The sequence below is a fragment of the Miniopterus natalensis genome, chromosome 1 (assembly GCF_054644295.1).
Source record: "Miniopterus natalensis isolate mMinNat1 chromosome 1, mMinNat1.hap1, whole genome shotgun sequence".
Classification (NCBI taxonomy): Eukaryota; Metazoa; Chordata; class Mammalia; order Chiroptera; family Miniopteridae; genus Miniopterus; species Miniopterus natalensis.
In genome coordinates, this window is record NC_142081.1 from 147536335 (window position 1) to 147563733 (window position 27399).

Here is a 27399-nt window from a genome sequence, read left to right on the forward strand (position 1 = left end):
GTCAGATGGCCACTGAGGAGGAGAGTTCTCGCCGCACTTTCCAAGGCACTCACTGCATCTGTGACTAAATCCTGAGACAGCTCAGGGTTTCTTAGAAACAGAACTGAAAACTCCTCAACAGGAGGGGAGGTGGCTGCAGCAACCTTGACTGGGAGAGCTGACTCAGCCATGAATTAGCTTAGTTCTGGGGCTTTGGCAAGTCATGCGGCCGTGTCACTTTTTTCAAAAACCACTAAGTACACAAACCAGACATAGTGCTAAAAATAGCGACATCAGAAAGACTCTGAGGAAATGTAGTGCCCTCTGGGCTGGGCCGCTCTGTCTCCTTTGCACTTGGAGAAGTTGACAATCACCAATTGGGAAATGTGTGTTACAGTCCAGTTTTCATTGCAGGGTTTCTATTTAAAATTTAACACCTGGGAGGCCCTAAGCCAGGGCCTATTTTCCCCCTAAAAATATATATATTATTCTGACACTGAAATACCAGAGGGGTTGCTTGATCCTGCAGAGTACAAAGTGGAAAGTTCCTCCAAGGGATTAGGTTCCTCCAAGGGATTTCAGGTGTCCTTATTTTCTCTGCCCAAGAGGGATCTGGGGCAACAGTAATGTCTGACATGGCATCACCTGGATTAAATCTCTGTTGGCCTGGAAATGCATCAGTACTTACATCATTTTCAGGAAAGTGCATGAAGAAACTAATTAAGGACACACAAAAAAAATATTATATGTGCAGGAAATCTCTAAAGCACAGTCCGATCTCTCTGTGGCTCTCAACTTCCCCTGGAACCTCCCAGAAATGACTTAAAAGCCTGAGAGAACACTTAGCACGTCGAGACCAGGGTAAAGACTGAGTTCTCACAGGAAGTTCACATATGAAGTCCAAGAACTCAAAACTGGGTTAGCTCTAACCACACTTGTAATAAAATGCTCTAAATATCTGTGTGTGCGCACAAGCACAGACACGGACCCCTAAAGTAGGCAAGTCAGGAAAAGCATGGAAGCCATATAAAGCAAGGTTTAAAAGCGAGGCTCAAAAATTGAGAAGGGCAAAGTTCATTTGAAACATGCAAAATAAAAATATGAGAAGGACATCTGAAATTATCAAATGCAACCTCCATTTAATAGAAGAGAAAACTGAGGCCCAGAATGGTAAATGCTCCCTCAGCTGCTTGCTCTCCAGCCCTAGGAGATCTGTGCATCCCACAGCCATCGCAGTTGCACGTTTGAGCAGCATCCGCAGGTCCTTCCTCTCTTGATGAACTAGTCCATACATGCCAAATAAATCGCTGAATCATCCCTTAAAATATTCCACTTCCTAGAATCAGTTTGCATGACATTTTGGAGATCGTTCAGTTTATTACCCTTACATTAAGCAGAGCTAAGTTTGAGAAATGTAAAAGATATTCACTTTTCTTGTTTGTTTTAAGGTCTATAAAGAAGATGAGTTCTCAACTACTTTTATAGAGCCAACATTTATTGATTCACAGTGATGTTGGAATAACTACAGTGGGTATCTCACTATATCATGTCAAATGGGAAATACATTTATTAATTTGGCATGGATCCTGCTCTCAAGATGCCCAATGACTAGTAAAAAAGATGAGGCATATACTAAAATAATTATAATATGAGAGAGTCGAGGGCCAGAAATTACTACAGGAGTGGAAAAGACGATGTCATTATTCCTAGCTGGGGGATGAGTAAAGTAACTTAAAGGCAACTCTAAGATTGGATTAAGGAACGTGGAGAAGTGAGGGAATTCCAAGCTACAAACCCGTGCAATCCAAGGCAGTAGCAATCACAGAATATGTATGGGGAAAATGCAGGCAGTTCAGTGTACTAGTGTACAAGTTGGAAACTGTGGGATATAAACCTAGAAAGGTGGATTTAATCAAGAATGTGTAGGATCTCTGGAGCTAAGAAAAGGTGCTTTTTTCCTTCGTCCTACAGCCCCTATGAAATCATTCATTTATCCATTATATAAAATATCCGAGCAATACTTAAGTAATGGGCACCAAGGAAAGGCACTAGGGATGCCAATTTCAGTAAGACATGGTTTGCTACCTTCATGGAGCTCAGTCTCCAATGTGAGGGACAGATAAGTAGTCAATAATTACTGCGAGAAACGGTGTGAGAAAGGTCATGAGAGTTTGCACAGGGTCACATGGGAGGGATAAGAAAGACTAGCTTGAAGTCAGACTTGTAAGGGAATAATAGTAGGTGTCCCAAAGGAAGAATTGTGCAGATAAGTAGTAGTTATCGAAATAGAAGAGGGGATGTTGGGTACTCAGGTAAAGACAAAAGCGTGTTAAAAAAGCTTGACGTTGTGAGAGGTATAAAGTGTTTGGAATAAAAGCTACATTTTAACCCAAAGCCATAGGAAACTATGAAATTATTATGATGTCCAAAATTATGCTTCAAGAAAATGAATCTGGCAGCAGCATAAAAACAAAAAAAAGACATAGGAAGCAACTACAAAATGCTTTACTCCAAAACCTAGAAATAGTAGAGAGGACCCAAACTGGCCCAGCTCAAGTGGGACTATCACGGAGACAGAATTCACTCAACTGAGCAAACCAAAATCTTCAGGGACAAGGGAAATGTCGGGCACCTCACATTTTAGAGTGAATGGATCAACCAAAACTGGAAACTAGGAAGGAAAGGCAGATACGGCAGGAAATCTAGCGGTGGGAAAATATTTAAGAAGTAGAGAGCAGACCTTCTAGAGAGAAAGGTGAACCTGGACTAAAAAGGCACATCAGGGAAACAGAAGGAAGAAGGGCTCCGGCATGGGGGACGGTGAAATGACAGTAGGACAGCCTCGTGGTGACAAAGATCGAGGGTGTCCCTCAATAAAAGAGATTCAGGAGAAGATGGAGCAGAAACCAAACAAGATATTGTGAATTACTGGGTTGTGAAAGCAGGTTACTTTTTGGAACTCTCGAGAAATTTAACAGGGGAGGAAGAGAGAGAGGCTGTTCATTTGAGAAGCAAAATGGGGGGGGGGGGTTTGTAAAAAAGACTTGAAAACGGTTGTAGATAAAAAAAATTTTTTTTAAAGAATTCAGAAGAGAGAGGAAATTTAATAATCTTTATTGGAAGGAGGCTCAACGGTGAAGACCTTCCTATGCTTGTGGCCTATTATTCAACCACTCCCCAGTCTTCACTTCTGGGTGAAAATATAGATTTCATTAGTTCTTTCTCGTGAGTTTCATTTTCCAAAGTTTTAATCATCTGCATGGCTTTCCTTTGTGCCCTTTCCTACATCTTACAGAATCATCTTAGGAAAAAAAATCCACAAGAGGGTCCAACAATTTAGTAAGGGCTAAGCCTAAATTTAGTTTGTAAAAAGGTAGTTATACGATGATCCCTCTAATTCAGTGGGCTGCAAACTCATTTTGTTTCGTTGTTTTATTTTCAAAGCAGAGGAACCATTTCTTCTAATTAAATTATCTGCAAGATAAAAGGGGCTGCTCTGAGTAGAGAAGGTAAGTAAAATAGAGCCTCAACCACTGAGCATTCCTCCTCCCCACTCTGTAGAAGCAACTGGTATCACTCCAAGGAGCCCTCACCCCCTGTCACCCAGGCTCTGAAAACCCTTGTTTTATAACACTTGCTGATTTATGTGTTCAGATGTTACACTCTCTGTTTAAGTGATAGTATAATAGTATAATACTGGCTGTAGTTTTTTTATTAGTTCCTAATATTTCTCACAAAACACCTGTGCAGGTTATCTTTCTCCTATCATATAAAAAAAGCTACCTTTATCACACTACATAATCTGTGGATCTTTACTGAAACTTTTCCTACTTAAAATGTTACACAGAATTCTGACCACATAATCTGAGACATTAGCTACCACTTTTCTAAACAGCTACGTGACAGCTACCAACCCAATGTACAAACAGTGTTTTTTTGTTTGTTTGTTTATAATATATCTTTGTTGATTTCAGAGAGAGGAAGGGAGAGGGAGAGAGAAACATCAATGATGAGTCACTGATCGGCTGCCTCCTGCAGGCCCCCTACTGGGGATCAAGCCTGCAACAGGGGCATGTGCTCTGACTGGGAATCGAACCTTAATCTCCTGCATCATAGGTGGATGCTCAACTGCTGAGCCATGTCAGTCAGGCTACAAACACTGTTTTGAAGCCAGGACACTGAGGAACATAGAAACAAGAGAACTGAGCCAAACATTCTGTGTTGCAAATAAAATATTTCTTCTTATTCCCTCCTAAGAAAAGTCAAAATTAATAAAAATTCCTCCTCTATTAAATATCCTGGAAGCACTGAACTACAAAATGTATAATCTATAAAAAGTGATAGGAAAGAATCATAAAACGTGTATTTGTTCACCTTGGTACTAACCTAATAAATTTCACAGCCAGGCCCAGGTCAGCGATGCAGCAAGTTCCATTTTTCTTCACTAGGATGTTCTTACTTTTCAGATCTCGATGGGCAATTGCTGGTTTGCCTTGAGTACTAAAGATTTCGGTGTGTAAATGACATAAGCCACTGACAGAAGAATAGGCCAACTTCAGCATCGATTTAATATCTAGGGTGGTGGACTTCAAGTAATCATAGAGAGAACCATTTTCATGATAGTCTGTGATCAGGTACAACTGGGTCCAGGATCCTGTCCCTTTGATATCTGCAGCAATGAACCCTGAAAGAAAAAAAAAAAGAAAAAAAGGTTTGGAGCTAAGTGTTTTTTTATTATTATCAGGAATAATGCACATTTTCAACTATCATTCTTTGTCACAGGTGTCTTTTGTTTAGCATTTCATAAAGTTTTCTGATGATGCCACTGAAAGCATGAAATTACTAATACCAATCAGAGGCAATCAAAACAACAGAGGTAAAGAAACATTAAGAGTTTGTATCTGAAAACATGCCCCCCCCCCTTTTTTTAAAAAATATATCTTTATTGATTTCAGTTAGAGGAAGGGAGAGGGAGAGAGAGAGATAGAAACATCAATGATGAGAGTCGTCATTGATCGGCTGCCTCCTACACGCTTCCTGCTGGGGGTCCAGCCCGCAACCCGGGCATGTGCCCTGACCGGGAATCGAACCTTGATCTCCTGGATCCTAGGTCGATGGTCAACAGGTGAGCCACGCCTGGCCAGGCAACACCCCCCTCACCCTCCACCCCCTGCTTTTTAATCAGTTGTTGATATTTAAAAATTTTTAAGTTGCCCAGCCAGTGTGGCTCACCTGTTGAGCACTGACCTAGGATCCAGGAGGTCAAGGTTCGATTCCCGGTCAGGGCACATGCCCGGGTTGCGGGCTGGACCCCCAGCAGGGGGCGTGCAGGAGGCAACTGATCAATGACTCTCTCATCATTGATGTTTCTCTCTCTCCCTCCCTCTCCCTTCCTCTCTCTGAAATCAATAAAGACATATTTAAAAAACAAAAACATGTTAAAATATTTTAAGTTAACAGTAAGTAGCTCATGGTATTATAGTTATAAATAAGACACTGTTTACAAAACAGAGACTGAGTCAAAACATACACTTCATATTAGCTTACACTCTGTGCAGCTGAATGATCCAGCTAGATCATTTCTAACTTGAGAAAATAAAAAGGAAATCACTTATCCGTATCAACTCTGGATATAATAAAGCCTGCAGATACAACTCTTACAACCTTTCACAACATTTAAGCAAAAATGTGCTCCTTCAAATCCCTAAGAAACCCGAAGAAATGCTGGTATTGTGTTTGCATTTCCTGCCCCTCAAGAAAAAATATTGGCGGGTACTCCATTTCCATCCCACCACTGATTTACAGAAGTGCCTTAGTCATTCCTCCTGTGAGGTCTCCCATTAGAAGCTTATGATGCTCCTGGGCTCACGCCAAGAAGAAAATGTCTATGTATTTCATAACGGGTCTAGACAGATGAGTTAATACGCAGATGTGAACAGAAAAACAGAGAAAAGCCAGAAAACCCTGAGCGCTGCTGTGCAGACTCACCCAAAATGTTTTCGTGCCTCATCAGCACCGTCTGGTAGATTTCTGTCTCTCGGAACCAGCTGGCCTCCTCGGTGGTGAAGAACACTTTCACGGCCACCTTCTCGCCACGCCACTTTCCCATCCAGACTTCCCCGTAGCGACCTTTCCCAATCTGTTTCACCATCTGAATCTGCTTAGCTATAGTCCTTTGGACCTGTTAAATCCCAGAACACTCTGTTAGTAGATTCACAGCACTACAAATTTGTTTCATCTTTTTTTTTTTTTTCCTCCAGAGAAGAAACAATGACTACATCTAAAATAGTTTTCCTTTTATACAGACAAATTATTTGTATTTATTTATTAGTTTCTGCTACCCTCTTTTAAGATTTGAGGTTTAAAATTGATGGTGGATTCTGAAGCTCTGAAATCCTGCTTCCAAGTTATTGGACATTTCATTCTACCTATTATTTTCACAGTGAGAAGAACCTGAATGGGTTCACAGTGGTTGGCAGAATAGGATACTTTTCACTTGTGCCACTAGAGTGGGACACCAGATACTCTGAAGGGACTCATGCTTGGGTAAAATTCAACAAAACAGAGCTGTACTGTATGTATTAGTGGACAAACAAAGAAATAAAGGAAATCTCCAAGCAGAGAGGGGGGAAGGGAGGGAGGAAGAAAAGAGGGAGAAAAAGTGGGAGGAAAGAATGGAGACCAGAGCAGGGAAAGATAAGCGTTAAGCATAAACAAAAGCCAGGTTGCTGCCTGGGCTAATAATACCAGTACTGGGAGCCAGAATCTAAACTTTGATCCCTTTAAAAGTAGAGGAGCTGAACCTACGGTTTCAGAATTAAGCTGGGACCACTGAATGGCACTAGATTTGTCCTACCATGGCTCCCAGCAAAATCAAATACAAATCCTCTCTCCAGGAAATCATTTATCAAATGCTTTTCATCCCACCACTATGGTACTTTGAAGGAATGCTTGCAATCATGTAAGTTGAACACGGGTAAAATATAAGAAATAAATAATGTTCCCTTGGCAATGCAGTGTTGGGCTCACAAGTGTGGACAAAAAAGGGGTTCTAGGGAAAGTAGCCTCAAAGGATAATCTGATCATAAATTCCTAACCTGGCAGTTCATGGTAAGTAGCCAAGCCCCAGGCATATAACTTCTTTAGTAAAAGATTTGTCTTTGCCTTAAGCCAGCCTGGTTAACACACCTTTGAAATGCCTCTTCCAGATCCCTCAGAGAGAAACCACCCTCAAGAGAGCACATAATCTTGTCAACCCTCCTGTAATCCAATCCCTACCTGCTTGCTCCAAATTCAAGTAATTTTCCTTATGTTCCTTCCTTAATTCCAAATGCATAAAAGAAGCCGCAAACCGTTATTCTGAGAACCATTTTTTCTCAATGTGTTAAGATCTTGCTTCCAGGTGTATCCTCTTTTTGGCTTAAATAAATTTTTATAAAAATTCTCTGCAGGTTTGGATGTTCTTACTCTGACATAAGGAAATAAAGGAAATTGCCAAGGGAACAGGGAGGGAGGCAAAGGAAGGGGAGAGGGAAGATAAGAACGAGAATTTCCAAGGAAACAGCCACTCTAAATGAGAGTCCAGAGAAACAATCCAAATAGACTTAACCCCTTCAGGTGACAGATACTGGAAGCTTCAGATATAGAAAGCTAAGGAACGCTACACGAAATACGTAAAATAGAAGATGGAATGAAAAATAAGCATGCAGCAGGAAATTAATGAAAATTACATTTTGGAGTGAAACAGTTCATTATCACTTCAGAAAATGTAAAATGGACCAAGTAAAACAACGGATTAAAGCTGGAGAGAAAGTTAAGCTAACGAGAGAACTCTGAAGAATTACAGAGAGTGTAGTAGAGACAAAGAAAAAGAAACTATGAAAGTGAAAGTGGCACAGAGGTTAAGTGTCTCTTTATACATGATCTTTAGCCCATCTGTGCTTATAAAAAAGTATTTTAAAAACACCATGACTGAAATGGCCAAGTAACAGTGACAAAGGGGATTTCAATATTTGTACTTTTCTTTTAAAAATGTATAATAGTAACATTCTTTCTTTTTTTTTTTTCATCCGAGAATTTTTTTTTTTTCCCATTGCTTTTCAGAGAGAGTAGAAAGGAGAGGGAGAGAGAGAAAGAGCGATGGGAGAGAGACACGCCGACTGGCTGCCTCCCGCATGCCCCCGCCGGGGATCGAGCCTGCAACCGAGCTCCGGGCCCTTGGTTGGAATTGAACCCGGGACCCTTCAGTCTGTGGGCAATGCTCTAACCACTGAGCAAAACTGGCCAGCGTTAATAACAACATTCTTAAATAAAAGAATTGTATTTGGGACGTCTTAATCCCAAAAATAAAAATCCAGCAATTTGATAATAAGAATGTTTACAGTTTTTCCATAAGAAAAATGTCCATCCGAAGGAGCATCGGTTTGGTCACAGTGCCCGCCTCGCAATGGTGTTCTGTCTGGTCCAGGGAGGCGTCAGTAACCAAGCACAGAGTTCCAGTTATGCAAGATCTTTAATGCCTACAGTTCACAATAGTATATTGTATTCTAAAATTTGCTAAGAGAGTAAATCTTATTCAAGTGTTCTTATCATAAAATAATAATAAATAAAGAGGGCAGGAGGAAACTTTTGGAGGTGACGGGTATGTTTATAGCTTAGATTGTGGTGATGGTTTCATGGATATATATATTCATCGCCAAACTCTTCAAGTTGTATATATTAAATATAAACAGCTTTCTGTATGTTATAAAAAGTTATAAGATAAATTCTTGGCTTGAGATTATTTTTTTAAGTTACTTTTAGTACTAAATAAGAGGTGGCCTAAGGAATAAAGTAAACAAGATATCCAAAGTGAAAACCAGACAATAAAGATTAGGAAAATCAATGTTAAGAGTTTATAAAGGAAAATATTTCTCATTAAAATTGTTATTTCCATCCCGAGTCCCAAACATCTTTTTTGCATGGTCCATAAAGGAACAAAATGTTTTTCTCATTAGACAAGTGCCTTGGATTCGGTATATATTTTCTTCAGGTTTGGCAGTGTTGGCCATCAGAAAATTAAACCTCTCCTGAATGGAAAAGCCAGGACTTCACCCTGAAACATAAACCCTCCAGCTGAAAGGCAGCCTTCGCCTTCTTCCCTTATAAAAGTACTCAGATCCCAGTTGGCTGGAATGCTTTTGCCTTCAAAAGCCAGGCCAAAGTGCAGTAATACTATCCTGACTGAAAACAGAGGGAAGATGGCCCCATGTTGAATGTTCTCTAATCTGCTCTTCATCAGAACGTCGGAGGGTCTGGATTGTAACCATACACTGACATTAAAAAACAATCACCTTACCCCCAATATGTCAAAATGTTATCAGGAAGCCCCGCATCTGAGATCTGATATCTAACAGATTGCACAGAACATCCTCTTTGTCCGGCCCTATCTGTTTCAGTAAAACGAAACCCTGTATTTATTGACATTTCCTCTCAGAAAACATTCCTTTAAATTCAATATATAATGTTCGCCTCCTACCAGCAGAGGGAGGCCTGATCCACTGCCTGAGCTCTGAGACTGCTCAATTAAGTCCTTCAGGGATTCTCCAGGGGGAATGTAGGTTTCGTCCTGTTCTAGCCCAATGCTGTACCGAGGCCTGGCTTCTTGTCTTTTATGCCTGAAGATGTGTAGAGGAAGATCATTTTTAGTCACTGAATTGCAACGATAAGGGCAAAACACTGCAGAGAAAACAATCATGGCAGGTTTTATTTTAGCACATAAAAACAATGCAAGGTTAAATGCTCAGTATTTATTACCCTCAGTTATGATTTCCAAAATACAAATTATAAAGATTTTCCTAACTGATTTTTTAAAGTAAACTACATGTTTTTACTCAGCCTCGACCATCTATAATTCCTCTTCTCTGTTCCTTTCAATTGATTATTTCCCAGCTGGCTACAGTCCATTAATGTTTCTGTATAGTTCCATTATATTCCTTCCCTAAAACCCTTCCCTTTAAGATCCCCCTAAGGAACACAGATGCAAATCTGTGGTGTGTGAAAGACGTTATAGCTAATGCTCTCATGTAAGGTAATCTATAGACCAATAATATAGATAAATGAAATAAACTCAAACTTTTTATTTGAATCAACTCACACAGTATCAGAAATGAGTATTATAAAAGGCACATGACATAAATTTAGAAGTCCTTGACATTTCACAAACCACAAAATAAGTTTTTAGGTGACTAGAAGTAATTTGTAACCACCGTACTTCGCTTTAATATAGGAACTAAACTTATTTTAATTTAATAATCTATAAAATCTATTTTAAAATATTGCCATGCTAGGGAAATGGTTAGCTCGGGAAATAAGAAATTACTAGAACACTCTAAGTTCAAGATGCTCATTTCTCTGCTTAGAATCAAGCTCAGTAGCAACTAGTTCCTTAATTCCCGAGCTGCCCTCATTTCCCTAGGGGCGAAACTTATCTGGGTGGTTCTGATATCTGAAACACAAATGAGATAGGTATCTATTAATAGCTCCATTAGGATAAATATTCATCAATAGCAACAATATTATCAGTGAAATCTAAGACCTAATTAGGTCAAAGGAAGCTGCGAGGGGAAAAGTCAACAGGTAGGAGAGTCGTAGGAGAAAGGTACTGGAAGCTGGACATTCTGCATCTACATGCTGCACACTTACCTGAAGTAACAGAACAAAATGATAAGGACCAGTAGGAAGCTACAGACAGTCACAGATATAAGTAAGGCTTTGTGGTGTACGGATCCGTCAACAAAATCTGAAAGCAAAAAGAAAGCAAAGAGCACCGTGATACAGAGGAAACTTTCACCTAAAATCTAGGAAGCAACTCTTGGCTCAAAGTGCTTGCTAAGCTCCGTATGCAGAATGTGAGAAGTACTTTTCGTCTGCAAACTGATTAAAAACACACATATGTATTCAAATTAAATAATTTCAACTAGCATGAGTCATTGTTCATCTAGGCACTTGGTTCAAGAGCATGCTGGAAGAAATGGGCTTGACATAGGATAAAAGCACAGAATGTAAACTAATGTAATGAATGGATCAATGCCCCTAGGATATGATTAGGTAGTTCGTCTTTATTTCAGACCCAGCTGATGGGTTTACAGACTTTCTTCATGTGGTTTCCGGAGTGTTCTATATCATGAATTTGTATTTTAAAAAATCTATATTCATTGTACATAAAACACAAAGTCGTCATCTGATGAATACAAAGGAACAGAAGTCCCCAAATGTTGCCAAATATAGTTATACATGGATGTGCATCCCTTGAAACAAAGATGCCCGTCAAAAATACACACCTGAATTTTTCATAAATACTATATATTTTTTAAACGGGTATATCCTACTCAAAGAATTATTGTGTGATCCTTTTATAGAATAAATTATTAAACATTATTCATGTGGTTTTGACTCCAGTTCCTAACAAATTGAATTTGCCTAGAGCGTGATTTCTCAAACATCATAGAAATATGAATGATTCGGACAGCTTTATACAAATGCACATTTACTGACTTCAACCCCAGAGATTTATTCAAAGGCTTTCTTTTTGTTTGCAGTCACCTCAAGTGACCCATATGCAGGGAGTATCTGGTACATATTCTGAGAAAACGGACCTAAAATCAGGTGCACTCATATAGTAATAATATTAGCACCATTCTTATTAAGGTCACCATAGTCCCTTGAGGGTATGATCACTGTTACTGAATTTTAAACAGTATTTTTGTAATTGATGACTGGTTACTATGGAGAAGAGGTTCCCCAGCCTCTCCTATAACGTGCTGTACACTGTTATCTGTATGGCTACCGAAACTCTTTGGCTGGGGACTTTATCCCACTCAATGTAACTTGTATTTCCCAATCAAAAGTATTACATGTGCCAGGAAGAAAAACAAAAAATTACCAACTAAACTAAAATAAATAAAATCGCCACCACCTCACTACTTAGGAAAATTACTACTAACATTGTATTGTATGCCTTTGCAGTTATCATTTCAATGAACAAAAAAGTTCATGAACAAAACATTTCACAAAAAGGCATTATATACACCCGTGTGCATTATTCGTAACAGCTAAAACATGGAAGAAATCAGATTGTCCCCTGACAGATGAATGGATAAGAAAAATGTGGCATCTACATACATGGAATATTATTCAGCCTTAAAAAGGAAGGAAATTGTGATGTATGCCACAACATGGATGAATCTTGAGGACATTATGCTAAGTGAAATAAGCTGGTCACAAAAGATAAATACTGTATAATTCCACTATATGAGGTACGCAGGGCAGTCAAAATCATAAAAGGGAAAAGTAGAATGGTGGGCTGGAGAAAGGTGGAATTGGGAAAGTGAATGTTTGGTGAGTATAGAGTTTCAATTTTATGAAATGAAAAGAGCTATGGAGTTGGGGTGGTGGTGCTGGTTGTGCAACATTATGAACATATTCAATACACTGAACTGTGCACTTAAAAATGGTTAAGGTGATAAATTTTATGCTATGTATTTTACCACAATAAAAAAGTTGGAAAAATCATTATAATTGCTTTATAACTAGATTATTTTCATTTTTAATACTGTGAACATTTTCCAAAACAAAAAACTGTTTCTGCAACATTACTTTCAAAGACTACAGAGTATATATACAGACACATCCTAATTAGAAAGTCAATCTTCTGATGATGTATATTTAGGAGACTACAAAAATTTTGCTGTAACACATTTTCGCGGTAATACATAAAATTCTGTGATGTACACTTTACACATACATCATTATACATATCAATGATTATTTCCTTAATCTAGATTCCTAGAAGTAGAATTATTAGTTCAAAAGATATATATATCTAAGGCCTTTCATACACAATGTCTTTTTTAAGGAAATTGTCAAAATTTCCTTAAAATAAAAGATGCAACAGTTCCTATTTCACCATCAATATGAACATATGTTTTAATCGTTGTGATATAATGTGAGTCTCACAGAAAACCTGTAAGGATAAAGAATTCCACTATGCCTTTCACAGAGATTTATCATTTTAAAAATTTTATCATATTTGCTTTCTAATTCTCTTGTCCCCTTAGTGTGTGTGTTTGTGTCTGTCTCTCTCTCTACAACTATATATATATGTAATATATATACAGTTATGTGCTGCATAATGACATTTCAGTCAATGACTGCATTTCAGTCAATGACAGTGGTCCCATAAGATCATAATGAAGTTGAAAAATTCCTATTGCCTAGTGTCACTGTAGCTGTCCTAACGGTGTAATGCAAACAGTTACAGTACAGGAACATGCTGCACAGGTTTGTAGCCTAGAAACAATAGGCGATCCCACAGAGCCTGGGCATATAACAGGCTATCCATCTCGGTCTGCGTAAGTGCACTCTATTATGTTCCCACAATGATGAAATCACCTAATAACACATGTCTCAGAATGTATCCCCATCATTAAGTGACACATGGCTGGATATACTTGTATTTATGTTTATTTATTGATTTGTATGCATGCATAATTTGTGAATCATTTGAAGTTACAGACACAATGTACCTACCCATAAACAGTTCTGAGTACACTTCCTAAGAATAAGGACGTTGTCTTACCAAATGGTAATGTAATTACCCAAATCTGGAAACTAACATGAACATGTAAGTTGAAAATCAATCTTACTTTGTAATATTTCAGAGAAAGTATAGATTATTTATAATAAATTAAAATCCACAGAACTTTCCATTAATTTCTTGTCCAAATATTATAATGGTTAATGTTATAATTTACTCATCAGTCTAAAACATATATTTACCAATTAGTTATGATCTATTCTACTTGCCAAACATTGGAAATAGCCTGCATCTGAAAAGACTAAATGAGACATTAAAAATAAGCAGTTTTATATTAATAAATTCAGGAACATTGTCAATGATGCAGAAATAAAGAGTTAGGAACTCAACTCACTACAGGACATGTCTGAAAGCCTTTCAGGCTTTAACACTAACAGGAATCAGATATAATTAGCACATGTATTCACTGAAAAGTGTTGCTTAGGAAATCTTGAAAATAATTTGTATACTCTAAGTAGGCTAAGGTTTTACACAATGAACTGTCTCGGTAAATTTTCCCTCCATCCGTCCTTTCCTTAGATTATAGGTAAAGTTAACAATAAACACAAGGTGAGCACAATACCTCTGCCAGTAAGAGCACAGTTCACAGTGTTTACATATGCAGATGTGCAAATACCATGGCACATACACGTGCAAATATGATCTCTGGAAACTTGGCTTAAAATATATTTCCCATTTTAAGGATAACAAAATCAAAAAGCCTGAATTTGCAGAAAACCAAAGAGAAGAACGCCGGTTACTCAAAACTAGAGGAACTAACTACATAAGCGTAACGTATTATCAGTGTATGAATACACAATACTTTTTCATTCAAGGGATATAATTTTACTAAAACTTTCAGCCTCACTGCCGTTTACTTTTCCATGTAAATGCAGAATACAGTCTGAACTGTAAGGACACTGTATCTATTACTCATCTTGCTTCATTTCTGACTTATGAGAGCCATGAGACCAGAAAGGATCTAAGGGATTCTTTCCTTACCATGGAGCACTTTTTAAAGGCTAGCATTACCTTCCCCTTTTCCTTCCCTCTGCCCCAAAAACTCTATCCCCTGCAGCCTCCTCTCTGCCTCCTAGTCTTCTGCCATGAATAGGTGATCCTTATCAACAAACCTTTGTTTCTGTTGGTCATGCTGGTCATGTTTTAATCTGCCATTACCTGTGATCAGAGCATTAACAATGTAAACATTCAAGTCAGTGCCCGGGTCTTGGAAAGCGAACACTCCCAGATACCTATCGGAGAGGAACAGGGCCTGCAGTTCTCCAGGGCAGCAGATTTCTACCTGCACTGTCGCTCCAGCTGCTCAGGCAAGTAGAACGGAACCCTCTCCAGGGAAGTATGGTTCACCCGAGAGGCAGGTAAAAATCACCAGTGCCTCCTAATAGCATTCTGTCACTATTCGTCTCCTCTTTGATCATTAGATGGGTTGTCACAGCTTAAAATGACAGCACTGTTCTTATAAGGCCAGAAGATGGTTCATAATTGCAGTAAGAATTTTAATAGGAAATTTAATCAGAAACTTCCTGGTAACAAAGGAGGCTAAGACAGAATTTTTATATCCAGGTTATTGTGTTCAATGAGAAATGAAAAGACTATTTCTAAATTCCGTTCATCTTTCCAAATACAGTGTTAACCACAAATTCCAAAATAGGAGCTGAACATTTTAAGAAATGTTAGAACCATGCTCTGGCAAGGAATTCAGCTCAGTTCATGTACTGGTTTATAAAATTGCCATGGGTATAATACAGGTATCAGAAGGAAAATTCTGGACCTCACCTTTGCATTCTGGACACGGATGTGTTGCCATAAGGTTAATCATTTGGAAGAGCAATTATTAAAAAACAACAAAAAAGGGTGAGCTGGACTTTTCCTCCCTCTATTCTTTTAATAAGTCTCTGTTTTATAGTAACTTGACATATTGATTTATAATAAATCTATAATGATATATAATAATCTCCCAGGCCATGCCTAGTACAGGGCTTCTCAAGGAGTGGTCTCTGGATCAAGAGCATCAGCATCACCTGGGAACTCCTTAGAAATGCAAAATATTGGGGCCCACTCAGACATACTAAATCAGAAACTAGATGGGGGCCAGTAATCTGCATTTTAACAAGCCCTCCAGGTGATTCAGATGCACCTAAAGTTTGAAAGCCTAGTGCACAACTGGCCTTAGCAAACATTGGTAGGAGGAAGGAGGGGAGGGGAGGGGAGGGGAGGGGAGGGGAGGGGAGGGGAGGGGAGGGGAGGGGAGGGGAGGGGAGGGGAGGGGAGGGGAAGGGAGGGGAAGGGAGGGGAAGGGAGGGGAAGGGAGGGGAAGGGGCTGTGAGGAGCAGAGCGAGCAGCCTGCTGACACCATCTTCTAAAAAGAGTAATGCATGCGTGTCTGAGAATATTCTGTGTAAGGTGAATATAACAGATTACTTTGAGAGTAATCATATTGACTGTTTATCAATTGTTATGTAAAATGACTAACCAGTATTTACTTAGTTTCCTGACTCACCTAGGGGAAAGCATTTTCCTGAGAATGTCATTCAGAGCTTTCTAGAGCCGATTCAGTGAGGCTACACACTGGCCCTTTCCTAGCTCCACCACCTATTCTAGCTATGTAAACTTTGCACAGCATTTAATCTCAGGATTCCTCAGCTTTCCCATCTGTGAAATGGGAATAATAATAATAGTGTCTTCTTTGGGTTGTTAAGAGGATTAAATGAGTTAGTATGTGTAAAGTGCTTAGAAAAAAGCCCTAGGAAGTATGTATGACACTCACATAAGCAAATATCACGATTATTATTATAATTTCCACTGCCCCTAGGCCAAAACATTGGCATGAGTTCTGAGCTTTAGAGGGTCCTGCTCCGGCCCTCTCCAACCAAACCCTTCCCGTGTAGCAGTGGATCTGCACGACCCAGAGGATGTGTCTACCCAGAACTTGTCCCACCTCACGCTCCAGTTAAACCCCTGGCCAATGCCCAGAAGTCTGGAATTTCCTGTCTAAAGGGCCTCGTGTCTGCATCTGTGTCTGTGTCTAGGAACTGCGACACAGGCCCCTGTCCCCCCAGGGTGGACCAAGGAGCTGGTGTGTGTACCCCAAGTCCCAAGGAGTGGGCAAGGGTGGCTGGAGCAAGACGCATGAGTGGAGGTTAAGCCAGAGGGCTGGGGTGTCCTGGTGCAAGTGCCTGACGTGCAGCTTTTTGATGGCCAAGACGTCCATGCAAAGACATCCATCTCGAACGACCACATTGCCAGCTGTACGGCACAACTACTGGTGAAACAACTGCATTAGAAACCAGGCTGCACTACCCATGAAGCTCCCTTTGAGAAAGCCCTGGGTGAGCCAGACAACTGAGCACTTGAGCAACTCTGCTTTTTCTCAACTGCACTGAATCTAATTCTCACTCTTATGTTTTAAATTCACCAATAAAGAGTGAATCTGTGAAACCCAAGGCCTCCCCACCCTGAACCCCAATAAAGGCAGAGCCCCAGGTCCAAGCTTGCTCCTGCTCTCTCCCTCTTTCTCTACCCATGACCTCGGGTTGCCCTCAGGCATGCCCCATACCCTCCAGAACCTGTGAACAACCTTTCTTCACATTTCCCCTCCGGCCGTTGCTGAGGTGAGTCTTACAGTCCTAAGAAGGACCATCAGGCCTGGTCCAGCCACCACGCTGGCCCTCGTCGGGGAGATGTCTGGGAGGGCTGCCCCAAGCAGCTCAGGCCCAGGTGAGTGCTGCAGGCACTCCTCGCTGCTAGCATCACTCGTCACAGGCCAAGACCGACACAAAACAGGTGTCCACATACACGCACGAGAGGCACCTCACAGGCAGGGAAACGGGAATGGAGCCGCCCACCACTCACTCCGACGCTGGGGAGGCTGTCTCGGGAGGCCCAGCATTCTAAATGCAAGATCGCGCTCTCCCTCATTACGAAACTGCATTTGTTAAGTTAATACAATGTATTTTATTTACCAGTCTTCCCTATTGGCTTATGAGTTTTAAATATGTAGGGAAATGATACGTGGACCTACATTTATACTACTCCCCAGCCCACAAGTTAGGGATAGTTCTGAGTATAAACAACAGTTGCAATTAAAAATATCCAAGGAAGATTGTTCTGTAACTCTTTTAATACCATCCCTGTTCTTTATATTGGGTTTTATACAAGCCACATACACACAGTTCTCCAAGATGAATTGTGAAAAATAATATAAACGTAGCCGCTTCAAAATGGACTTGGAGCTGCCATCCCAGAGGAACTGGCGTGCAAATCTTACCCCTCAAATCTTTGGAATTGTAAAACTGGGCAAAATAACCTTTGGATGGGGTCTAAAGCAGGACTGTATTCCTAATAACTGTTTGCAAACAGAACAAGAAAGCAGATATGAAAATCAAAGACATTCTTTAGAATCGGTATCACTATGTTAGTCTATCTGCGCCTACAGAAATCCCTCCCCGATCTCATGAGCACCCCTTGCCTTTATCTCCTGTTTGGGTTTCTGCCTGAACTGATGCTTCCTGAACAGCTCTTCTTTTGGACCTCAAATAAACACTTGTTGGCTTTCATTGGACTTTTTATTTTCAGGTTAACGTATCATACATAGACATAATCCAACACGGCTGCAACCCGAGTGTTTCTGACCAAGGCCCTACTGACACCCAGTAAAGACGTACAGTGCAGTGCCAACGAAAATGCTGCGTAGGATGGAGGCAAAGCCAACAAAAAACGCTAGTGTATAGAATAACTATGTAAGGGATGCCAGAGCTCTCGGGCCACCGTCTGCAGTGACTTACCGCACACCCCCATGAGTGCGCCAGAGGGTGAGGCGGAATCTGTGGGGACCTCACCTCGGCCCCCCGAGATCCCCAGAGTTTCAAGCAGTAACCCTAATGCCACCAAACTCCACCCAAGCCTCTCATTTTGTATAATCCCCAGGATCATCTACCGCACCCTCTTCCCAATGCCCTGAACCAAGGACATCTCAATGCGGCTGCCCTCCTTTTCAAAACTTTCCACTCAGCTCTAGAGACGAATGCCACGTCTTCAGAGCCCGTTTCCTCACCTCCCCTGAGAATATCCCCTCACCTGCCGCCCGAGCTGAGCCTGGCCCCTTCTACAGCACAACACGCACTGCAGCCCTTTCAGCATCCGAGAGGCAGAGTCCATTTTCCTAAACCCTGTTGTTACTTCCAGGATACATCGCTTCCCCTCGCACGTGAAAAACCTCTTCTTGACAAAGAGATTCTAAAATCTAGCATTTCTACCTTCCTTTCCAGCCACTCCTCACTCTCCTCCCTCCCGCCCCTTCCTACACATAAGCCCCTGTACCAGTGCCATTCAAAATGTTGTCCATGGACCACCTACTTTTTGAAACTGGTTCCGAAAGAAGTAACTACAAAAATTGAAAGTGAACATTTAGAACTTTACTACAATTTGACATCAGTGAACTTCTCTGTAAACAATATGGGGCCTGTCTTTTTCTTCCAAAAGTGTTGCACAAGCTTTAATGTGCATATAAATAACTTGAGGAATCTTATTAAAAAATTTGGGTTTAGTAGTCTGGGATGAGGGCCTGAGATTCTGCATTTCCAGTGAGTTCCACGTAATAATGCTGCTGCTGGTCCACGAGCCCACTCTGAATAGTGAGGGCTTCAGACAACTTAATTAGGAGATTTTCTCCCACCAGCCATGCTGTTGCATATGTTTGTATTTTGCAAATGTTTCTCCAATTTTACACACCAAACCTCTGCACTTACCACCGCCTCTATTTAGAGGCACTGCTACTCACAGGCTGTGCAACCTTGGAAAAGTAAATTAACCTCACTGTGCTGCAATTTCCTCATCTTTAAATGGAGAATTATCATCCTAAGTACCTCACAGGATTGCTGTGAGGCTCAAATGGGTTAATTAATGTAAACTTAGCATAATGCTTGCCTATGTCAGCATAATGCTTGGCTACGCTTCAATTTTTTTACTTTTATTTCTGCCTTACCCAAATGGCAAACTCCTGTTTCTTCTTAAAGTCTTGTTCAAGTATCACTTCTCTGAAGCTACTTTAACATCCTCCCACCCCAGAGAGAGTGAGCCACTCGCTCTTTCGTGTCCTTACTATTCTTTATAATCTAACTCTCCTCCTGAATTATTCCTCACCAAATGGTAATTATTTACATGTTTCTCTCTCATAACCTACTGTGCACATCTGGAGAGCAAGAATTTTCTTCATCCATTTCTGTATCCTTAACACATAGCATGTTGACTGGCAAAATTTTAAAAACTGCCTGAATTTTTATGTGAATTATTATGAATCAATCTTATAGAGCTTCCTAGGCTGTAGTAGGAACAAGAGTTATAAAATGTTATCATGAAAACCATGAAATGTCATTATATTTTGTTGGAAAAAGTTTCTCTTCTCAAGAAATAAAATCAGTCATGAAGAATCATTTTAAACCACTTATCTAAGACTTAGGAATTGGAATTCTGTGACAATTATAAATCATTTATTTTGTGGTGAGAAAAAGGAGAGGAAAGGAAATGTGGGAGCTATTTTTAACAAGAAGTCTCTGGGGGTGCTAATTTCTCTTTCTAATGAGCAAAACTTAAATGTATTGATCTTGAAATTAAATTTTGTACATATTTTCTCCATTTTTATCAATATATGATATACGATTTGAAGAAAAGGGCAGTTACTCTAGCATAGATAAAAGGAAATGCCATCCAGCAAGTGATCTGACTTAGTCCTTTCTAAAGTCCTTATTTTTAAAATAAATGTAGACAAATAGTAGTTTTTGAAAGAAGTGCAGACTCTGAATATTATTTAGGGGTAAGCATAAAGCACTGTCTCCCTGTTTTCCCTCCTCTGCCCCCTGAAACATGCTACAAGTTCTAGAAACTGTTGTTTTCTGGGGGAAAGTGGGGAGAGATTAAGAAATAAGATTCACTGGAATGAAGCCATGGAAGACCGCTTTCCCAAGACCAACTTGCACATGTTTTTGAATGACAGTTTCATTATTTCATCTTGCCATGTCCTCTGCCCCAGCAGTGGAAAATGGTACAGGTAGAATTCATTTAGAAAACAAAGGATAATCCATGTCTTCATTTTCTTTATGCCTAAAGCTTTTTCAGCCTGGAAGCCTTGCCCTCCTCACCTCTGTTTTTCAGCGGAGGCAATGTAGGGTGTAGATCTTTATTACATTCGTTCCTTTCTGTGCAGCATTCAATTGATCTTCTTTGATGAGGAATGGGAGTGTCCTAAAATTGAACCCAAAAAGCTATTAGTGGCTGTTGCCACATTTCATAGGCACATTATCTAAAACTTCTGGGCGGCATGGCTCAGTGGTTGAGCATCCTCCCATGCAGCAGGAGGCCCCTGGTTCAATTCCTGGTCAAGGCACATGCGCAGGTTTTACGCTTGATCCCCAGTAGAGGACCCGCAGGAGGCAGCAATGGATGTTTTAATCTCTCTTTCCCTCTCCCTTCCTCTCTCTGAAATCAATAAAAACATACTTAAAAATATCAACTCAAGAAATTAACACTATTTAGGTAACTCACTTAAAATTCTGACATAAACATGTTGAAAATATTGTTTTCTATTAAGTAATTTCTTTTAAATGGTCATGTATTATCTTACTGCAATGTCTGCATTTAACAAAATTACTACTACATTTGTAATAACCAGTGTGCACCCTGAAAACTGATGAAGAAAGCTGAGTTTAATGCAGTTAACTAAACTGGAATTTGAGCAAGATCTAATGGGACACTAAGCCAGAAGCTAACAGCAAAAATAAAAATGATATTTAACCAAAATGAAGGGAGAATTGGCCCAATGAGAATGCTCAATTTATTTTCCAAATTACTAAAAATAGGCTAGTCAAAAAAAAATTTGCTTATCTTACTTGAAACGTGATTGTTTGAAATCTAGCCAAGGAAAGGTTACAAAGTAGAATCAAGTTTCTTCCTTACCCGACACTGAAAATCTGAGCCTTCTAGTCCCAGACATCCAGAAGTGACCACAGGCATCCCAGAATCATCTTCTTCTATCATAGTGAAGCAATATCCATCTGTGCTAAAGACCAAACAGGCAAAGGGAGTGTGAGAGAGTGTGTGTCTAGAAAAGAAAGATGTTTATCATGTGCCTCATTACAAACAAGGTTCTCCTTGAACCTTGATGTTCAATGATCATTAAAGGTTACAATTTGTTGAGAAAAACCCTGAAACTTCTCATACGAAAGTTGACTTAATTATCATAAAGTATTTGGTAATATCGCCTCTGTCCAGAAACCTGCGAGAACCAAGTAAGAATTTCCATATAACATATACAATTAATAACCATATATGCAAATTCCTGCACACTTACTTTGGTCCTTTGCAGGATCTCTTTTATAAACCCAGAAAAACAACTCTGAGGAAGGTGCTACGATTCTTAGCTTCTGTATGAGGAAACTGAGGCTCAGAGAAGCTGAGTAATTTCTCAAAGGCCATGCAGCTAGAGAGAGTATGCAGAGCAGGGGTTTGAACCCGTGCTGGTGAACGCCCATGCAGCTCTCCTTGCTCTGAGCTTGTGAAATAAACCAATCTCTCACTAAGGCATGAAACCTAAACTAAAGAGCGGTAAGAGTGGGGATGAGCACAGCAGAAGGGAGGTGACTACGATTCTGCCTTTTGGTACTTCTGCTTCCGGGCTGGCCTGCCCTTTGAAATCATCAAGTTTTGTTTTAAATAGTGTGGACATAAATTGGGGGTGGGGTAAAGATCGACAACAGAAAGAAGGGCTTGTAACAAGACCCTAGAACAGTAATTTTCAACCTTTTTCATGTCATGGCTCACATAAACGAACTACTAAAATTCTGTGGCATACCCCAAAATATTTATTTTTGCCTATCTGACCAAAAAAATAGGTATAATTTTGATTCATTCACACACCATACAGCTACTGTTGTGTTGGCGGTTGTGATTTTTTTTTATTTGACAATCTAAGGAAAAAGAGGTCAGTGTCCCTGACTAAAGAGTCAGGTATTTTATGTTTTAAAAATTCTTGGAGCACACCAGTTGAAAATCACTGCCCTAGAAAGTAAAGAAACAATATGTTTAATTTCTAATAGGTTTTTAGGTTTTTAAGAACTTTCACTTATTCTACCACATTTAATCCTCTGAGCAACAATGAGAAGTGATATTATTTCTATTTTACTGATATGGAAATTAAAGTTATGAGAGCCTAATAAGCAAACAGTTACAGAATCAGGCTTCGCATCAAGAACCTCTTGTTTCTTTCCCACACATTTTTCCACTATCCCCTCCTGGGACTAAAAATGGAAAACAAGAACTGTTATATATAGAACTATTTATAAACAAACATTACTGTCTTCACAAGTTTGGGTGAGGAATGCCAGGAGACTCCCAATATAAGTCATAAACCCCCACCGGGTGCACAAAAAATAAAGGACTAAACTATATTCCCATGTTTCCCTCATGCATATGCATGCTCAGTGCCCAAGGCAGACACGGCAGTGCAGTCCTGAGCGGTTGGGAGGAAAGCCCCGAGCATGGGATTAGCATGCTTTCTGGGTCGGCCTGTTCTATGTTAGTGAAGCAGCATTCTGCCATACCTTAGTCCTTCAGTTATCATCACACCCTTAGAATTGTTTACTTGGTTTATAAGCCTCAAGTGATCCAAAATACCTCAGTTTATACGAACTAGCACAGCCAAGTTCAAACATACTAATGAATGGCTGGGAAGGGTCAGTGATAAATCTCTTTGTTAGAACAAGGTCAAATGCATGAATATTGCTGTGGAAGAAAGACTGCCTCTGAACAGCCCATGCTCGGAATTCTCTGGGGCTTTTTAGCCAATATCCTGACATTACTATGACAATCTAAAGCATGAAAACACTGAAGGCAATAAATACCTATCCCTTAGAAATGTACTGTAAACAATATAAGCAAACAGTATCATGTGTGTTTCTTATTCCTTTCCTACACATTTAGACTATATGTGTAACTTCCATTTCTCATCAAAAGTAAAATTCAGTAATTATCAGAAATAAAGTCATTTTAATTTTCTGACATTAGGAATTCATAGAGGTTAGAAAAGTTGATTCAATATGTTAAATCCAAAAATGCTAATTTCTCCTTAATCATGAGTTCATTCCCCTTGCTCAAAATCTATGTAAATGGAAATGTACTTTTAAGCAACTTGTAAGAATCAAGAATGAGACTAGAAAAAGCTGCTAAAGCTGTTGGTAAGTTACTGTCACAGTGTTCTAGGAAATATAAAGAAACATCAGGGAGAATAATTTTAAGCTTTAAAAATACACTTCCTTGTCTGCAAAGAAGGGTGGAGATAAAATTATAAAGAGGGGATGAGAGGGAGGGAGACCCTAGAGAAAAGAGTCAGTTTCCCACAGTCACCAATTCAGATAGGAATCACATATGTAGTTGGGAGTAAGAGCAAGAGGGTGAGAGAACCATTTCAAGTGCATATTATCTGCGACAAAGCAAAAACAATTCATAAGCTTCTCATTGAAATTGCTAGCTAGTAAGAAACATTAACTGGAAACTTGCAGTAAAATTACAGAAGCTTAAGAATTACTTGAGAACTTTCAACTCTCAAGCAAGCACAAATGTAAACAAAGCTATGCTCCGGAGTTAGAGCTGAACAATTCCACCCAGCACTAAGGGGTGGCTGCCGAATGGCACAAAAGGCAAATAACTCTTCCCATTGACTGGTCCGGACATTCTGCAGCCTGGCTGCCATGTTAAGCTTAGTTTTTACATGTGTTATTTTAGATTACAGCCCATCGTTCCCAGAGTGGTGAAGGTGATAAAAGAGGAGATGAAGATCATGAAGGAAACAAAAGTAGAAATCATTAGACAAACTTGAAAGTGGTGATATGTACGCAGGAATGTAGGACCCCAGTAAGGGTTATGAATTAAAAATGCTGCTCCTGCATTATAGGCAAAGAAAAGTAATTGACAAAATGGAACAAGAGTTGCATCCCAAGACAATCAGTCATCAGTCCTGAAATGCCTCGTCTGGCCGGTGTTGCTCAGTGGTTGAGTGTCAACCTAGGAACCAAGAGGTCACAGGTTAGAGTCCCAGTCAGGGCACATGCCCCAGGTGTAGGCTCAATCCCCAGTAGGGGGCATGTAGGAGGCAGCCAGTCAATGTTTCTCATCGATGTTTCTATCTCTGTATCCCTCTCCCTTCCTCTCTTTCTAAAAATCAATAAAAACATTTTTTTTAAATACTGAAATGCCTCTCCACGTAATGTTAATTCATGAAAAAGCAAAGCATTTGAGAATTTAAAAGTCACATGTGGTCAAAGTAGTGATAACAAAAGTTTTGTTACAATCCTTGGATGGTGCTACAGATTCAAGCTGCTTAGATCTGCCCAATATTCCAAAATCAAATGAGTGCCTGGAACACCTAGAAAGACCATTATGGAATTAACTTCCACAAGAGATTTTGGGCATTCCCAAGTGAACATCTACTATCAAGAAAGAAAGAGGTACACCTGGCTTATAGTTTTAAAGGACCAAGTGACACTTTTTAGATGGGTATGTGCTCAGAACCTGCAAGGTTTGACTTTTCTCATTTATGGTCAAATGCATTTATAAACAACCTTTTAGACCCCAATTGTTCATTAGTTCTTATAGGACGGTTGGAAACCAACTTCATAATACATCTAGAATTCACTAACAACATCCTATTGAAGGTGCTCTACTTACTGTTTTATTTTACTGAGTACAGTGTACACAAGGTTTACCCAAGCCTTGGTCGCTTTATTTTTCCACTAAGATCTCATGTTTCTCTGTTAGAAATCCCAGGGCTGTTCAGAAACATCACCATCACAGTTGAGAAGGAGCTACTGTAGAAATTTTTTTTCTAATGAGTATATGCCTTTACAAAGATTAATCTAATTATAAAATATTTTTTTAATTATGAGTTAAAAAGAGTTTATCTTCTCTGTTCAATCAGAGTGATAGAAAATTTTAAAGTCTTATTAAAATTAAAAATTATTAAATCACTTAAAATTATTTTTAATTATAAATGGTTTAAAATTTTGCTCTTAACAAAAATTACAGAAATGGATACCTTCTCAAGTGCAGTGCCCACAGGATTAATATTTCCCTTGACTGATCAATATGTATTCCAGTTGTTTTTTTCCAGTATGTGAGTGATACTAGAAGTCTTAAATTCCTTTCAAATTTATTTTGAGTGTCAATCAGAATAGATTTGAAAAGGCTGCTTGATTTTAGGTAACTTTTAAACAGCTCCTAGAAAACATTGTCTTCTAAGATATCTATCTCACATCCAAGGGAATAAAAGTTTCCTGTTATCGGTAAACTCAAAAATACATACAACTTTTAGAGTTGCTATTTAAATCATGGAGATGTTAGTCAATTGACAACCGTCTGAAAGGTGCTTAGAGCTTTCAGTAGTTCATTTTACAAACATTTATTGAGCACACTATGTTTGAGGTAGAGTCCAAGGCCGAGAAGCAAGTGTGAGAGAGATGTAGCCTTTGCTTTGGAGGAGTCTCTAGTCTATGAATGAACACCACGGACCCTAAGAGAGACAAGGTCACTCAACTTCAATCAGCAGAGATGGAAATCATAAGCTGGTCGAGTGTTTTCTAGTGATTGGAGGGAAAAACAAAGAAGAACACGAGGAGCAGTGATCACTAAAGTAATAGAATCCTAAGATTTATGGATTCTTTTGTTTTGTTTCTGTTTTTATTTTTTCTTTATCACCTTAGATGGGTGGTTTTCCATAGTGGTGGAAGAAAAGAGAGTAAAGTATATATGGCTACTATTGTTCCCCTTCTCTGGATTCTTCTCTGAGGGGTCATAATCCTGGGGAAGGTGAAGTTACATCATTAATGATCAAATGCCAATGTGGGAGATGCCTTTTTACTACTTCATCCTCAAGGATATGTAACTATCACATGTCCTTCTCTCTGACACCCAAACCAAGTGATTTAGCATTCTGTTCTTTTTCCCCCAGTGAGGTAGAAGATATTTTGAATTTATCTCAATGCTTATATGAACAGAGCACTTGCCCCCAGCACCTTGCCCAGGTATCCTCACTACCGCTCACCCAGGCTGCCCTGAGGGCCTTCTAGCAGGACTTCCCCTCTCCCCTCTCTGGGTTCCACCCATTCTGCCTGATAAATCTTACAATTTCCTTTCTCTGCTCAAAAATCCCCAATGGTTCTCTACATATGATTTTAAAGAGCCCTACACTCTTCACTTTCTATTAAGTCCAACAACAAATGGGTCCCTTAACATTCTTACTTACGACTAATGAGAGGCATGAAAGAAGAGTTATTCCCTGTAAAAGGCTTTATAAGCAAATGTGAGATCATAGCCTATTCCAACTAAATTACAAGTTCTGATGCAGGACCCACCATTCTCATAACTGTATTGGTTTGAACTCACTATCTACTGAAAAAGGGGAAAAAAGATCTTAAAGCTCAATGTTCAGATGGCCTGGGCAGCAGCGGGATCAGCTGGATGCAACGGAAGCTGTATAAACAAATTAGAACAATGTGCACTTGAAACACTCGGAGACCCTGGGTCAGGAGCACCTGTCTAAAAACTCACGCCACCACATTCGGCAAGAGGTTTAAAAGCCCTGGGTTAATACAAACTTTGCAAAAAGGCTCACGGTCCCTAAGCTTTTCCTTCTACCCTTTGTGACTCTTCAAAGTCCAGCTGGAGACTTATCTAATTCCTCCGGCAGGCAGCCTGGTGTCACTTACACATCCTTTGTGCAAACATCTGATGCGATTGAT

At 39.7% G+C, this 27399-nt stretch overlaps 1 protein-coding gene across 3 annotated transcripts in view; it reads right to left on the reverse strand.

Annotated features, from left to right (window-relative positions):
• BMPR1B (bone morphogenetic protein receptor type 1B) overlaps positions 1–27399 on the reverse strand; it is a 327659-nt gene that overhangs the window by 11511 nt on the left and 288749 nt on the right. For all 3 annotated transcript variants that reach the window (XM_016206145.2, XM_016206160.2, XM_016206169.2), the window contains 6 exons: positions 21566–21668; positions 20752–20854; positions 10663–10759; positions 9497–9635; positions 5968–6160; positions 4366–4663 (listed from right to left, as the gene is read on the reverse strand). In XM_016206145.2, coding sequence (XP_016061631.2) covers positions 4366–4663; positions 5968–6160; positions 9497–9635; positions 10663–10759; positions 20752–20854; positions 21566–21668 — 933 coding nt within the window. The remainder of the gene's footprint in view (positions 1–4365; positions 4664–5967; positions 6161–9496; positions 9636–10662; positions 10760–20751; positions 20855–21565; positions 21669–27399) is intronic.